This window comes from Etheostoma cragini, chromosome 18 (genome assembly GCF_013103735.1).
Source record: "Etheostoma cragini isolate CJK2018 chromosome 18, CSU_Ecrag_1.0, whole genome shotgun sequence".
NCBI classification, from domain to species: Eukaryota; Metazoa; Chordata; class Actinopteri; order Perciformes; family Percidae; genus Etheostoma; species Etheostoma cragini.
In genome coordinates, this window is record NC_048424.1 from 19514811 (window position 1) to 19531442 (window position 16632).

At 40.7% G+C, this 16632-nt stretch overlaps 1 protein-coding gene and 1 long non-coding RNA gene across 21 annotated transcripts in view; one reads left to right on the top strand and one right to left on the bottom strand.

The window, feature by feature from the left end:
* The window catches only part of nrxn3b (neurexin 3b), a 295437-nt gene that overhangs the window by 19286 nt on the left and 259519 nt on the right, over positions 1 to 16632 (bottom strand). For 17 of the 20 annotated variants that reach the window (XM_034900814.1, XM_034900805.1, XM_034900804.1 and 14 more), the window contains 2 exons: positions 16295 to 16384; positions 14288 to 14598 (listed from right to left, as the gene is read on the bottom strand). In XM_034900814.1, coding sequence (XP_034756705.1) covers positions 14288 to 14598; positions 16295 to 16384 — 401 coding nt within the window. The remainder of the gene's footprint in view (positions 1 to 14287; positions 14599 to 16294; positions 16385 to 16632) is intronic. The other 3 variants (XM_034900807.1, XM_034900806.1, XM_034900812.1) reach the window with 1 other exon arrangement.
* On the top strand, positions 168 to 12251 carry LOC117961863. The gene is made up of 3 exons (XR_004660505.1): positions 168 to 179; positions 4337 to 4341; positions 12125 to 12251. It is a non-coding gene; the product is annotated as an uncharacterized LOC117961863 (long non-coding RNA).

Here is a 16632-nt window from a genome sequence, read left to right on the forward strand (position 1 = left end):
CGTAGACACACACACACACACACACACACACACACACACACACACACACACACACACACACACACACACACACACACACACACACACACACACACACACACACACACACACACACACACACACACACACACGAAAGAATGTATTCACACCCTCTTTTACACCTATGCCTAATAATAAACGTGACTGATATCAATTTATGTGCACCATTGTGCTGTTCTCCGAATTTAGAAAAAACAACATGTTGTGAGCTATAATTGGTCTCCAGGTAGTTCTTAAAATATACCATTGGTTAACCGTGTGCTCACAGCCATTGTCTAAAGTTCATACTAATCAAACACAGACTGTTACAACTTTGAATCAAAGTCTATAAATACATGACCGGTAAGAGGAGCAGCTGCTGCTGCGTCTGCAGTAGAATAGTCTTCTGAGCATGATGGTGATCGGATCGGTCACATCAAAGCAGTGGCTTGTGCTCTGCAGGAGGAGAATAAAGACGCAATGCACTCGACCATTGTCTCTATATTCTCCTAGGTCAATAAAAGCAGTGTAAAGGCTAAAACGCAGCCAAGGCCCTCTGACTTACAAACATGACATGAAATGTGAGTGTGAACAGTGCTGTTGGGGGATCTAAGCACACATGTAAATAAAGTACAGTGAGTCATATCATCAGGGAGGGCGCAGGAGGTTGCTCCTAACACAACACCGTCTTATCAGAGCAAATGACACACGTCACATGTTAGGGAAGGAAACACTGAGACGCAAAACCTTTCGAGACTAAGGGAAGAGGCAAGAGACACAACATTATAGAGACGCATTACAACTCCTGTGCCGATTTGCTAAAGCTGAGTTTAGTTTTTTTGTAAGTATGGGAATAAACCCAAAACACCAATTTTCCTTTAGGCAGTCAGTTGCCATGGAAATCCAATGTGGCTGCATGTTCAGAGATCAAAGTGATGACGCAGAGGCAAGGGGAAACCATATACACACAATTCAAAGCAACTTCTTCTTCCCTGAGGTGCTTCTTGGTCACCTTAGACACATATATTTTCACACTTGTTAGATGGTGATACATACAGCAGAGTGTTTTTTTAGGTTGAGAAATGGCCCGACCGCGACAGAAATCAAAGGTGAGGCGGACTCGCGCTCCCATCTCCTCTTTCTCCCTGTCTCCCCTTCTCCCATTCCTCCACTCCACTGGCCCCTCGCATCAAAATAAGATAGTCATCGCCATGGCGGAAGCTTCGCCTTTCTATTGACGGCTGTCTGATGCGCGCATTATCATGTCCGATCTGGGCTTTGACAGGCAGACAAAGGAGAGGCTTGTATTACAAGGAGAATCAATAGCAGTAGGCCATATCCCTATCAATAGGCTGCCACAACTCTTTTTGCTCATGCTCCCCGCTCTGTGACAGATAAGATGCTTTATCAGAGAAAAAATAGGGGGCGGATGGATGGGTGGAGGATGGATGTGGCAGCACGGAAGCATGTTAATAATGACATGTTGATTTTGAATAAAACAGTTGATGACAATGTTTGATCTTCATTAGTAACAATATTGATGCAAGCAAACAAGTGCATAAAGGCTGGAGGTCCGACGGTTAACCCTCTCCGTTAATTTAATAGATAAATTACAACAAAATGAGCACCAGAATAAACTTGTAGAGCCAAAGCTACATGCCAAATTATTTTCCTAGATCAAATATTGATATTTCGAATGAGCACCCTCGGTGGGATTTTCTTAGAGGTGTCCTGTAGTCAGCACATTTTTTCCAGGTCTTTCTAGCTTTATCGGGAAATGAAAAGGTGGGTGAGGAGAGCAGGAGGAAAAACAGCTGAAAAAAAAAATGCATTTAATTTGTTCACCATCACCGCGTTGTGTTGGTTTCAGCAGGATGGGTGCCGAGAATTTCTTTTTTTCCTCAAGGACCTGCTTTTGTACACAGAGCGGCAAGGGTTGCTGGCTCACAGCAAACTCTAATTGCCCTGAGGCCATAGGCAGCCACTTTCAAACAGGGTCATTCATCTTCCCATGGTAAAGGAAATGGTCTTTGGCCCTGATCCTTAATCACTCCCCTGCCGCAGTGTACAAGGTCATCAGGGAAGCCCTGTGACAAACACACTCACACATTAAAATATACACATGCACACACACCCACACCGTACCAACACACACACACACACACACACACAGACAGACAGACACACACACACACACACACACACACACACTGAGGGGGTGACACATTCTCATTTTCCTCTCGTCAACATACTCCGGTCAGGACCCCTTTGCGTCACAACGTGTGGGGTAAAAACCTTTAGTTAGGGATAGGAAAAGATCGTAGGTGGTCAAAAGATGTGTGTTATTACACACAGGAAAAGAAGGGCACACAAACCCTGGTCTCCTGGGTGAAAGTCCTGTGTTGTTTGTGTGTCTTGTTCAAATCTTCAAGTCAACAGACTGGTGCTTGGTCAGGACCCCTTGGCATCCCTTTTTAACACTGGGTCAGGATCTCTTTGGCGTCCCGTTCTAACACTCTGTGTCAGGATCTCTTTGGGGTCCCTTTAGAACACTCTGTGTCATGCTCTCTTTGAGATGCAGTCAGAGGCCCATTTACTATAAAGGTTTAAATTACTGTGACAGATCCAGGTACATTCCTAGCTACAGGCTTGGTTCAACTGAAAAAAACATACATGACAGCCTGTCGCTGGTGAAGGAGACAAAGGTTGAATGACCATTAAAGAAAAAGCTAAATATGTGGTTGTAAAGGATTCTTCTAATTGGTTTAGAAAAACATTATTTTAGCTGTTTGTCAATGAGCCTGGCCTTCTTGTTCTGTAACAAGTATAACATCCTTATGTATCTCTATGTTCTTTGGGAGATGCTGCGGAAAACTGATAAGATGTTGTTATTTTTCCCTGGTAATTTCCCTGTTTTTGATCAAATAAAATATTTACAGTATATCAACTTGACTTTTTCTGTGTTTCTCTGTGCTTTGTGTTTTGATTATTGAGTATCTATGGAAAATTCTGTAAATATCCAAAAGAATGGGGTTAAAAGATGCATGTTCAAGTGAGACACGGGAAAATAATGGGACACGAACACTGGCCTCTTGGGTGAAAGTCCTGTGTTGTTTGACCCTTCCACCTGTGTCCTTACACAGATATTCGGTCTTTAATTCTACTCCCTACCATTGTTGCTCTTCATACTACGTCATCTTACAGAGCCAGGGTTGGGCAGCTGCTCTGCTCTGTGCATCCCATACAGGGGTTAAAGGGTGCATCGTGGGTGGTATCTGACGCTGAGGGCCAATGACCAAGCGTTAGTATGTTGACAAATTTGAAGAGAGGACGGCTTGCGGGGTGCGTCCGTGGGGTGGTCACATGGTGAGAGACACGTGTGAGGTGAGCAGAGAAAAGATAGAAGAACATTGCTGTGCATGCCATCCTCAGGTGAAATTGGAGCAGCAATTACAGCTCTGAGTTATGGTTTGTGTGGTTCTCCCTTCAGAGAGGAAATGCGGAATTCAAGTGGTGAGCTGCGCTGAAAGCCATGACCAAAGAAGAGGCAGAGTGAAGATGAGAGCATAGGGGAAGAGGAGGAGGATGATGTGAGGACAGAAATGGAAAGAGCTCCATTTCACTAAGGATCACAAGACATTGGCAGAGACCTCCAAGAAAATAAAGGCAACAGTATTCCTGCTTGGAGAACAGCAGAGGGGTGATTCATAAAGCCAGAGACACCAGGATTACTTCAGTAAATTAGGCTTATTCTCACACAATCCAGTTTCATCAAGCAGGATCAACAATACATTTTTAGGGTCTTATTTAAATCTTAATCACTTTCATGTTGCATTTTTCACAATCATTTTCATGTAGGGCTGCAACAACTGTTTATTTTCATTTCCAATTAATCATCAGATTATTTTCTCAATTATTTGCTGATTGTTTTTTAAATAATATTTCAGAAAATAGTGAAAAATTAATATGACCATAATTTGCTTGTTTTGTTGGACCAATGATCACAACCCACAGATATTTAGTTCAACTTAACAAATAACAAATCTGCCCCCCACCACCCAACTTGTGTGTTAATGGTAACACATTAGTCACTGCAAACTATTTTTATAGGTACAAGTGCAATTTGCATATCATGTGTGCATCTATTTAACTATTTATTTTACTTATTTTATGTATTTTAGTCTATTTAGATGTAGGTATCTCAGGTTTGTTCCAAACAATGTCTTGTTGCATCTGTGTACAATGATAACTGAAGTATCTTATCTCTGCAACAATCTCATTTAACAGAGGAGCAACACATCTGTAATTCCTGCGTCAGAGTCTGTGCTCACGGTGTGTGCCAACTGTTCTTTGTTGTAGTATTGTAGTGATTTTATTGGTTTCTCTTAACTATTTTATCGTCATGTACATTTTCGTTTCTCTTTAATATATGCTGCTCTGTGGCTGTGAACACCACTGATCTCGGTCTTCCTTGTGAATTGATGTGATCTATGCCTAATGTCATCTTGAGATCTGTGTTATTAAGTCATGAATATACTTATTTTAATTTAGGTTATTTAGGCTCACCTAATCCAAGCGTTTCACAATGAATTGCGCTTCTCTTTGCCTTCAACGCAAAACCCCAATGAGTTCACTAACTTAATATAGAAAACAATGTTGCTCTAATGGTATCTCCTGTTGTAATTATGCATTATCCACATTGTGAATGCTGTTGATTGGCTAAATCTGGGAGGTCTAGTGTTTGGACTGTTGTTTGGGACTGAAGGGTTTTATAAATTAACCTGAGTTGACCTCACTAATTGCAACACTACAATCTTTAAGTATGACGATGTGATCAAATTGGTGATTGGCTTTAATGCAGAATGTGTGAAATATGAAACAAGCAGTTGAAATTAGACAAACACTTCCTCCTTGTGGACTGCATATTGAGCTCCCTTTTCAATCCATTCCAATATTGCTGTATTTCTCACAGTCAAATGCTATTATGACTTCAAGACTGCAATACCAAATCAATGTAGGCGTTATGTAATGGCTGATACTGGCAGCTTTACAGCTCCAAAATTAGTCGGTGGTCCCATTTGGGTTCAGTTCCTAATGAGCAGAAACCAAATTAAGCATTCAATATAGACTCTTTTTAGTAGATGAAAGTTCAGACGTAATCACTAACCAACAGAGAAATTATTTAAAAGATTGTAGGTCTGAGCCCTCCCACAGTACCTCAACATGCTCACACACATGTAAAGAGGACCAACCATGCATGCATGCACGCACGCAGATCCATATAATTATCCTTTACTCATTGCTGTTAAGAGCAACAGGTTTCATTGTAGTTTGCAGGAACTCTCTGCGGGAAGAGGAGAAACATTATTGGGCCTTGCTAACAGCTCAGCTGAGCAATGAAACGGAACACATTATTGCTGTGGAACATCAAAGGCTGCGTCTGTACAATACATATTTAATTAAAACCTATTGACTGTGGTAGAGACATGGTGCATTCACAGAGACAGTAATGCACATATAGATCTGTGAATATCCTCGCAAAGACGTGGCCTCGCTCCCCTTCTCTCTCACATTCAAACATAAATTCTCTCACATCACAGGCTGGCAGCAAATATATATTCACAGTACAGAGATTCATTACTGCCACTGGGGAGTAAGTCCCCAAGTATGTAAGTGCTGCTGTAGCTCAAACACACCTGAAGTAATGATTTATTAACACATTCAGTACACAGCAAGCAACACGGGAAGACTCATTTGATAGGGTGGCACATTAATACTTCAAAATTGTGGTACTTTTTGTCTTGTAGAGAATTAGGTAAAATATATAACATAAGCAGTGACATGTTTAGCCTTATCTTGGCACGAAGCGGCAAAGATAAGCAGCTAATTTGTCTTATTTATTTACATGTTGTATCTTGTTAGCTATCAGGCTAATGAATAACACATCCAAGAGCCTGCTGGGATTTATTCAGAGTTACAAAAAAGATGCAGCCAGCCACTTAACAAGGACAGGATTTCTGAGTTGCTGTAAGCAGAAGTTTTATATTTATCTTCTCATGCATCCTTAATATGAACATTTCCCATTATGTTGGGAGATCCATTTAAAGCAGGACAAGTTAAAAAAAACAGTAGTAAAAAAGAAAAAGAAACTGTTTGCATAATCTTGTGTGCCAAAACAGAGTGATGAAGTAGCAAAGTGCATTCAGTAGAGTGCATTCAGTAGAGTGCAGATCTTCAGGAACTCCCAAACAGAGAAGAATTTCAAGACGATTGAGACTGGTTTAAATAAATGCCAATAAACCACAGCACATTTGGTGGACTAGCTATGACAAGCCAATGAGCAGTCAATAAACGTTTTAAGTTTTTTAACAATTGCAAAACACCACAGCCACAAGAGGTCTTTAAGCAGACAGACTTAAATGTGCACAGAATGTATCAGGCAGATGGGTACAGATACATGCTCGCACCAACCACCAAATGCACGATCCCCTCCAGGCTTATACGTGGCGGAGTTAATAACTTATAGTAGTTTTTTGTAGTAGTTTTTGTAGAAAAGCAGTGACTTTCTGTAAGTAACTTTGAAAATGGTGGGAATAGAAGTTTAACTTTTGTAATAGTTTTGTTCCCAGAACCGTTGTGCTGGAAAAAAGTTAATTAAATACCACCAGGAATGTGGGATCTCACAGCAACCTAGCAACTTTTTTTTTTTAAATGGCTTGGCACAGGATTTAATACCGACTGTTCCCCTTTGATAATCCATGCAAGTTTACTGGCATGTGCTAAGGGATAGATGACATCAGCACTCGAAGAAGAATCTGGATTGTAACGACATGCAACGCCTTGAATAACATTTGGGATGTTTTTTTGAATCCACATTCGTTTGGTTTAACTCAAACTGCAGCTACGCTGTATAATTAGAAGGCATTTAAATTCTCTTGACTAATAAACTGATTGGTGCATTTAATGATTTACATAGTTGGAACTGGCATTCATTACAACCATCAGCGTTTTCATGCTGGTAAACTCACTTAGTTGCTTTAGTTCTAAGGTTGAGTTCTTAGTAGGTGTGTATGGCGTTATAACCAGCCAGCTATCTCTGGAGGCAACACAGCATGAAGTGAGCCTTTATACCACCAAGAGCTGATGTCATGATGTCCTGCCGGTCAGCTCAGAAACAAACTGCTGCACAATGTCTACGTGTGTAACGGATGTGTGCTGTTTGCTTGCCCCTTGGTGTGTGAGTGCCCCGCCGTGACAGTGGAGGCTGACAAGACAGCAGGTTTACACACATACACACATACACTCAAGAGCATTCCCGGAGGATCTGTATAAGCTGTATTGTGAGGCATGGGGGACATCCATTATAAAACCCCCTGTGGTTCAATAAACCCTGGAGCTAGCTGCTGGTTCTCACACACTGAGAGACAGACTGCCCTGAACACCCCCCCACACACACACACACACACACACAACCTACAGACATGAAATTGCATCAGCAAACACATTCACACAGAGAAGTGTCATGGAAATATCTTTGTACACATTCTCTTGCAGGAAAAATTCATTAATAAAGTCACAACCTGGTGTTGCATGACAGTGCTGGAAAAGGTTCGTCATGTTAATTGCATGGTTGGGGCTATTCTGCATCACACATTAAGAATCGTCTGCCATCGTGCTTCTGTTATCTAATAATGTGAGTGGATGTGGTGCAACAGCTGAAAGACTGTGTGTGTGTGTGTGTGTGTGTGTGTCTGACAAAGATCAAGAGAACACTGTACAAACTGTGTGGGCGCATGCATGCCCCCCACCCACCTACACACCCACCCACCCACCCACCCTCCCACACACACACACACACACACTCCCTCATCAGTCTCCTAATTGGACCTACGGAGAAACTAGCTCAGCTCTGGAATAGCCTTCTCCTAGTTAGACCTTTACACAATTATTGGCAGGTCTGGGCGACATTGAGGGAGGGTGATCACAGACACAAACTAACTAAAAGAAACAGGGGGCAGCAGGTGGTGCCACCAGGAAGAGTGGGGCAGATCAGCCCACACACACACACACACACACACACACACACACACACACACACACACACACACACAAAACAGGTGAACACACTCATCAAGCAGACTACCATGTAGAGACACACAGCATGCTGCACAGCACTTTCCTCACTACCTCTTGAAGAGAGAATGAATCGGTGATTATTATACAGTATATCACCAGGCATTAAGCAACATGCCTGATTTATTTTAGATAGAGTAAAAGAAGCGAGTCGAGGAAAAGCTGTGAGAAAAAAAAGAAGCAGAGTATCATGATAGCTTGAGCAAAATCTTATCTTGCAAGAGTGCGAGTGGATTCTGAGTCATGACCTTTTTTGGTGCATTTCCCCCTGCCTCTCTAAAGTTTCCTTTCCACCATACATATTATCTATCAAAATGATCTGAAAAATTAATCTGAAATAATACAGAAATACCACCGTGCCAAAGAAGAATCAATATTATTGTTGTTATGGAATGAGTATCCAAACGCTTCTCAGCAGAAAAAAACCCAATTAAACTGCACACAATTTACCTCTCTTTTTCCTGTCTCCTGAACACCAAACTAGTTGAAAATGATGGACGCAAGCAATTTCTTTGAACACGGCAACCATGCAAATCATTTTCAGTGTCTCTCCCCCACGGTACGTTAGGTTGCAGTCTCCTGTACTAATTGTTCCCAAACATTTCAGGCCAACAGCACGAGTTAATCGAGAACAAGAGACGTCGATCTCCCATGATAGACAGATTTGCAAAAATGAGTATTCCTAAACTGACTCTCTACGTCAAACCAGCAAGCATTAAATCCGTTCTTGGGTTCAACCAGAACTCTGCAGAGCTGAAGAGCTTAGGTAGCCAGCCGCTCAACATGCAACACCTGTTTTAGTCCATAAATGAAGTTCCGGGTCGTTTTAAATGCAGAAGCTTCCATACATTCTAGATTAGCAGTATGTGTAAATGAAAGACACATACACAGACATTTTCATCACCTATCACCTGGATTGATAATCAACAGGAATGAAGAGGAAAAACAGGGTTCATGAATTGACTGCAGTGAGGATCATCTAATGCAACACCAGCACTCTCGCTCACAGGTAGCAGTACAGGGGAGTTTATGGGTTATTTACACTGTATTGAATTTGTAAAAATATACGAAGACAGCGTTGAAGTTTTCTACTGCCTTTTTCTTGTAAAAGAAAACTGAATGGGCCTCCAAAATGCTTCAATGAGCCGATCAATGCAGCAGCACTAGAGATAGCTTCTGTTTTTTTTTTTGCTCACTCTTCTTCCTTGCCAGTTCTGCCTGAGATTTGTGGTGTTATGCTAATAGCAGCTAATGTAGCTTCGAGCCAATAGACAGCAGAGACGAGGAGGGGGCTACGGAAGTCTGCTAAGATGGCTTCTTTCTAACTCCAGATTTCTTTTCTTCATTTTTTAAACTTGTAGTCTTATTGCCTCAAGTGAATCACTTAGGGCAATTTATCAGAATTTGCACATCTCCCTGTGGAGCCACAAAAGGCTTTATATAACCCCCCCCCATATGTAGTCGTGCTCCCTAAGACTTGTAAACTGGTAGTGCTCTCCTTTAATGGGAGATCATCTCCTATCCTCCTTTCCGGTTTTTCATCCTGCAAGCTACTAGTAGAATTTTAATTACGTGTTGTGTAACTGTCAGGCCATTTAAGTTTCAAGACCAACCACTTATGATCACTGGAGCTCAGGCAGGGCTCATGTCAAACTGTTTATTCTTTTGGAAGGAAGAAGTTGCTTGATGAAAGCGGTAGGAGACTAAAACGCAGCTTAAAGGTTTATTAAAGCACAATATTTATTCCCTTACTAGACTTTATTTACTTGTCTTGCCAAGTCAATAAAGAATTAATTACTATATTTATGATGATGGAGTGGAGAAAAGTAGAGTGAGATTTGTTCACAGTGATAAATAGCAGAGATTTAATGTGCATCTCTTACATACAACTAGTAACATTACCTTTCCATTGTTTTAGCATTTCTGCATGCATGCATTACCACGGCTATACCCCTATAACATGTTTAGCATTAGTTACCCTCCTCCGTGGCACATGATCAAAGAGACGTTCCGACTGTTAAGCGGATGAAAGACAGAATGATGACTCGGGTTGAATCTTCAGAAGATGGAGGCTTTATGAGCAATATTGTGGGGGGGCGCGGGCGTTATCTTCAGCTTGTTGACATATCTAATGCCAGGTCCCAGACCATTTCAAATTTATAATATTCCCGGCCAAAGAAACAGATGTGAAGTGGCAAAAACTAGTGCTTGTTCTATCTTATGAAGTTAATATATTAAAATTGTCTATATTGCTAAAGAATTTTTGTTAGCTGAATTCTCTCAATCGTAAATGTATAAATACTAAATAATTGAACCGATTATGGCTGAGCTGCATGCAGTTAACGTAAGAAGAGCATACAAACTGGGGTTTCTCTGCATACAAACCTTTCTGAATGTATCTGTGTTATAATAATCAACTTATTTTTTGGAATACATTTTTTAAGCTTTCAAGTCCCATGTTGTCCCCTTGTTACCATAAGCGCACTTCCTTTAAATTTAAAAGTAGGAAGCCTTTCAAACACCTAGGCAAGGCCTATTTTTTCACTGGTTCAAAACATCCAACAATAAGCAAGTAAAAAGCCATTACATGTTTAGTGGGTGAGGCTATTTACTTTCTTTTTAAATACAAAATGAAATTAATGACTGATAATTAATACATTTTTCAACTTGATTCTGTAAGTTGAACTGAAGAGACTCTTAAAAACATAATCTTTTTCTTGTCTACACTAGTCTTTGGTCCCTGAGTGGACCACCTGATGGCCGAGTAACACAGTGACAGAGAGAGTAAAAAAAAATGAAACGTGTCTGTCGGTACGTCCCAGCAGAGCTATCATTAATTAAGCGTGAGATTAGTTCTCTCCACTTCCCACTCCTGTCTCTCATTCTGTTGATCCTGAGATGCCGAGGGATTCGCCACTTCTCACCTCTGTTAAAGAAACAGCTAGTGTTGGTGAAGTGGACCGAAAATAGATGTGCCAGAAGACACCAAAACACACACATTTAATTCTATACGTACATACTTGCGCGCACACATACCCTATTCCTAAAACAGCTGCACACACGCTCGAGTTCAGCTCTGTGTCAGATTCCTATAGGTCTCTTTCAGCACTGCAGTACATCACTAATGATAGCTCAACTCCCTCAACTCCCCTATACTACCCTGAGGGGTGGAGAAATCTGCCAAACTGGTGCAGGTCCTCTCCTTACCTCTCACACCACGGTGTTTGACAGCCAACTTGGGACTTGTAAAATTAAAGGCCTTGGCAAATGAAATTCAGTGACACAGCAGTGTGAATCAAAGCAGACACTGCCGTGAGAGGGTGTGGAAGAAGAATGAGCAAGGCATGCTCTCCGAAAGCATACTGGAGAGCAGAAAACTACATTTTTACTGTTAAGTTACCAAAGTGCAAGTTCATCGGGCATCTAAAAGCCCCATCCTGGGTATCGACAAAAGAAGTATAGCTTCATCATTTCACCTTGAAATGGAGAGTGCTTTGTATAAAAGCTCTTTCATACTGTAACACGCATACTGTAGCTTATTGACTGCATTGAATATTAATAGCCTATGACACTAAATGCCATTTTGTCTATTTTTTCTCTCATCTGATGTGACCTTGTTGAAGGTGCCGGAGACGCTGGTGTAATGTATCTCAGCTCAGTCAAAATCATGGCAGATTACTGATTACTACACATAGATAGAATAGATATAGACTGCCTTGCTTTTGCTCTCAAACCCAACATATGAAGGCTGGACACTGGAGCTGGAACAATAGAGTTACTCACGTTTAGATTTTTTCACAATACATGGGTGCCAGTTCGATAGTACTGCGATTTTCTTTTCCTTCTTTAACAAAAACAAAAGTTGAATAATAAACTTCAAGAGACAATATATCTTAAGACATTTCTAAAAACTAACTAAAAAGAATGCACATCATGTCAATCTGACATTTATTTTCTTATATTATGTAAAGAGCTGGTACTCCTTTCTGTGTATTTTCTATTTACACAGCCAGGGCTGTGTATTAACACCAGATTTTATTTCAGCGCACACATAAAATAGACAGCTAGGTGACCGTGAGGCAATAAATATTAAATTTGACTATACCTTTAAGGTTAATTATTTGTAAAAAAAAAAATTCAACATACATAAGCGAAGCGATTTCTTTTTTCCCCCCAGCCCAACTGGACACTGGGTCTCTCTTCATTAGTTCTGTCCAAATAATGGATTTTGAACAGCTCTGGCTCTGCCTTCCTCCACGCTTGCACAGATAAAGACGTACAAGTGTCAGCACTGACATGAGGGGCCATCATCACTGTACGTCAGGCAATCTGTTGTTGAGGTGAAGAGGCTGATAACAACGGTCACTGTCTGTCTGTCGTCCAACAACCAGCCAACCTCTCCCACAACCCTGTCTCACGCCCTGAGGGAGAGTTATTGCTTTAATATGAACAACGAATGGTTCAATTTGTCCTCTGGGTGTCAAAGGACTGCTCGGCGTGATTACTTTCTTGGCACGGCCGTGACATTCATTGGCTGGAACTCGGAACGTATTGGAAAAAAGCCTCGGTTAGGCTGGACGGGGTGAATGACAGATGAAGACGGACAGAGACTGAAAGAAAGAGAGACAGATAAAAAGAGAGACATGTAGAGAAAGGGAGCAGCGGTAAGGCTGACTTTGCACACATCAGTGAACAGTAGCACTTCAATCCTCGATAGAGTGAGAAATACAGTACCCAATACGGTGGCACAAAAAAGTCACAAAAACACATAAAATAGTGGAGGAGGGACAAGAGGACTTTTTGTTTGACATTTCACGTTATCACATTTTCAAATCTGATTATAAAGAGAACAAAACTCTTGACTTGAATGGTAAACAATGGGTTTAAGGTAGTAGTTAGAGATTTTGGAAAATTCTATTAGCTTTCTTTTTAAGAGTTAGATAAAAGGACAGATTCCACTAAATACAGTTTAAAGGTGGAGCTAGCAGCCAGTTAGTTTAGCTTACCTTTAAAACATGGGGAAACCTAGTTAGCTTAGCAGCGCCTACCAGCACCTTTAAAGCTCACTAATTGACACGTTACATCTTGTTTGTTCAATCCATACCATCACTTAGATTAAAAATACAATTCACTTTGTTTTCACAGGTCACCGTTGACTGGGATAGTAAGATTATAAATAGTCCGGCACTATTCTCTGTAATATTACAAATTGTAGTTTTTTGACTTAGTTTTATGTCAATAGATAAAACAAATGAGATATACTTTACGCTGTTAAAGGTATAGTAAGTGATCTAATACACTTTTTGTCAAAATCAGTGAATATCTCCTCACGGTCACCTAGCTTTCTGTTTTCTGTGTTTTCAGAGAGAGTCAGACTAGTCGTTCAGTTAGAATACAACATAGAAAATCTGTGTAGGAATGTAGGAAATATTGGATAGGCTAGAACAACGCAATGTAATTCTGGTAAATAAAACTTCACTTTTATTATTAATTTCACTTATTTTAATTTCAAACAAATTGTAGCCTATACGATTACAATACACATTTTCTATCATAGGCTCAGACTGCCCTGCTAGCCACTACAAGTGTGCCTTTGTGCGCATGTGCGACTCCCAACAAAGATAGTATAGAAGCGAGATGTCTCACTCTGTAGCTAAAACAGAGACCTAAACACACAGAGTGAAAAGACGATCTGCAGCAACGTGCGGTACAACAAAAATATGATGTTTTTTGAAAATTAAACCGTGTAAACCTATTCTGCCACAACCTCAAAATACAATTATGAACCATGATAATGAGCACAATATGGGCACTTTAAGTTTTGAATGCATTGTTGTGTGTTTCTAAATGGATTGCACACAAAGCGTTAGCATTAGCTCAATTAGCATGTGTTCTGCAACATCTCAATGGTATCCATATTTGTTCCAATTTTTTTTCAAGCACTGAAACACACCGAGGTCATAGATCAATACCCAACGTCCACCTTTGAATTGGAACACACACACACACACACACACACACACACACACACACACACACACACACACACACACACACACACACACACACACACACACACACACACACACACACACGCACACGCATATTCAGCAGCACGTGCGTCTCTCCGCCTTACCTGAATAGTGGGAGGTGAGCGCTGTTTGCGTGTGGTCGTCGTGGAGAGCGTGGTGGTGGTCTCGATAAAGGTGGTGGACATCTCTGGTGGCACCGAGGTGGTGGTGCGTGCTGCGCCTCTGTTGACCGGCACGTCGCCAACCAGCCGAACGCTGCCGTTCACCTTGATGTTGACATGGCCCTCGGCAGCCATGTTGAGGACTTTGAGGCCGTTGTAGTATAGGCCGGACAGCTGGCCCTGGTAGGGCCGCTTCCGGTCGTTTCCACCGATGGAAATAGTGGCCTGGGTGTTAAAGATTGTCAGCTGCCGGCCTGGTGCAGTGAGGGAGGGAAGAGAGTGTGAATATTTGATGATAGAGAAACCTGAGCCAACAAACACATAAAGCTGTCCTGAAAAGCTCTAATTTTGCTTTTAACGGGAACTAGACTTCCACTGCGAGATAAATGCATTAACGGAAAACAGAGACTAAACATGTCTGATAACACTGTTGATTTACTGCTTAATGAAATGAGTGTGGGTGGAGGTAAAATGGTTTAAAGTGTAATGGTAATGCAACCTGCTTTCACACAAAAACAAAGTAACTACAATATCAGTTTTTAACAACCCCAACTTTCTGTTCATTTTTTAAAGACTGCAGCTATTCACAGTGTTATCTACAGTGGGAAGGCTTTTTCCCTTTGACACACTAGAAAGAGCACCCTGAAAGAGACTGCCTAAAAACAACAGACACTGCTTTATCATATGGAAGCAAACACATGCAGGTGTGAAAAAAAGAATTCATTGGAAAAATGAGCTGTAAGTTCCACAGGCACTCTTAATATTCTCTGAACAAAACAGTGGACTCATGCAGTAAAATGATTAATAAATATGTATAAAGGGTTTGGCATATTATGATAAAGTATGAGCAATACACACTCAGGACACGTCATGGTGAATTTGATTAGAAGAAGCCTAAATATTATTGTCAAAACACACAGCTCATGCATTAATTAGAGTATAAGAAAAACACCAAAAGTTTGCAGTACAGGAATCATAATTAAAAATCTCATTTTTATAATTTACATACAGAGAGCACCGCACCCTTGTTATATTGCGGCACTTGCACTATTATAATACATATTACACTGGGCATGGGAAGGATGACAGGGAGAGGACGTTCATGTCACAGGAGCGAAAAATGAAATAGCACGTGTGGAGTCATGCATGCAGCAGTAATGGGATTTTTCATACCTGTCTGTGTTTTAGCAGTTGTTAAAGGGACTTTATAATCAGGTTAAGATGTTTATGTGCAATGAACTTTAAATGCAGTTTATAATGATATTATGTTGGGTAAGAAAATTGAATACGCTCCAAACAAAAAGAAGACGGAGAGCAGACTTTTTAATTCCCGCCAATGTTAGAAACCTAAACGAGGTGCAGATTTCATCATCTCGGGAGAGGTGGGGGGAGACAGCGGGGGCTGTGCACCTCGGCTGACTCACTGACACTTTTCCGTCAAAATAAAGCTCCAATTAGCTCTCCATCACCAGACCTATGAGGATTTTATCTTGTGTGATGTGTATAACTACAATCAGATAAATTACAGCAGGTGAGGGGGATATGCCTGTTGATTAGTTTGTTCTCAAACATTGCAGAAGATTTGAACCGAAGGAGCTAATTCCCCTCTCAAAACAATGGGCCTACTGTTGCCGCAAAGATGGTGGCATCTTGGTCCATTTTGGAAAAAAGAATAGGAGTACAGTACTTGACACCTAACATCTTATTGTTGCACTGTTTATAAAAGCTCTTCCCAGTCCCTTTAACTGGACACCATGATTCAACAAAATTGAAACAGATGACAATGACAAAAAGGGCAAAGAAATAAAATCAAAAACAAAGGAAAGAACGCTCTGTTTTACTTGTTGTTTAAAGGGTTTAAGGGGTGGTTATTCATTCTCAGTGGTTGAAAGGGAACAAGCCGATGAAATGACAGTAAAGAAACATTCTAGAAGTTCGATAAAGATTTACCTTTCTCCTGAAGCCAATCTTCTACTGGCCGGGTATATTTGAACGGGATTTTCTTATTTGCCATTTGATAGCGCTCAATGTCGCTGTTGCCTTTAAAGTTTGAAAGTTTAACAAACAGCTTGAAACAGTCGGCAACAGCAACAGACACATCACACATTTATACAGTGGTTTATAATGAGTTTTATCTTTGTTTAGAAATATTTATAATAGCTTTATGATGATTTGTTTCTTTTTCAAGTAGCTTTAGTTTAAATGTTTAAAAGTGATATTTATATAGCACACTCCACACCAATATTTAACAACAGATCCATTGATTAAAAAAAAGCTCAACACATATC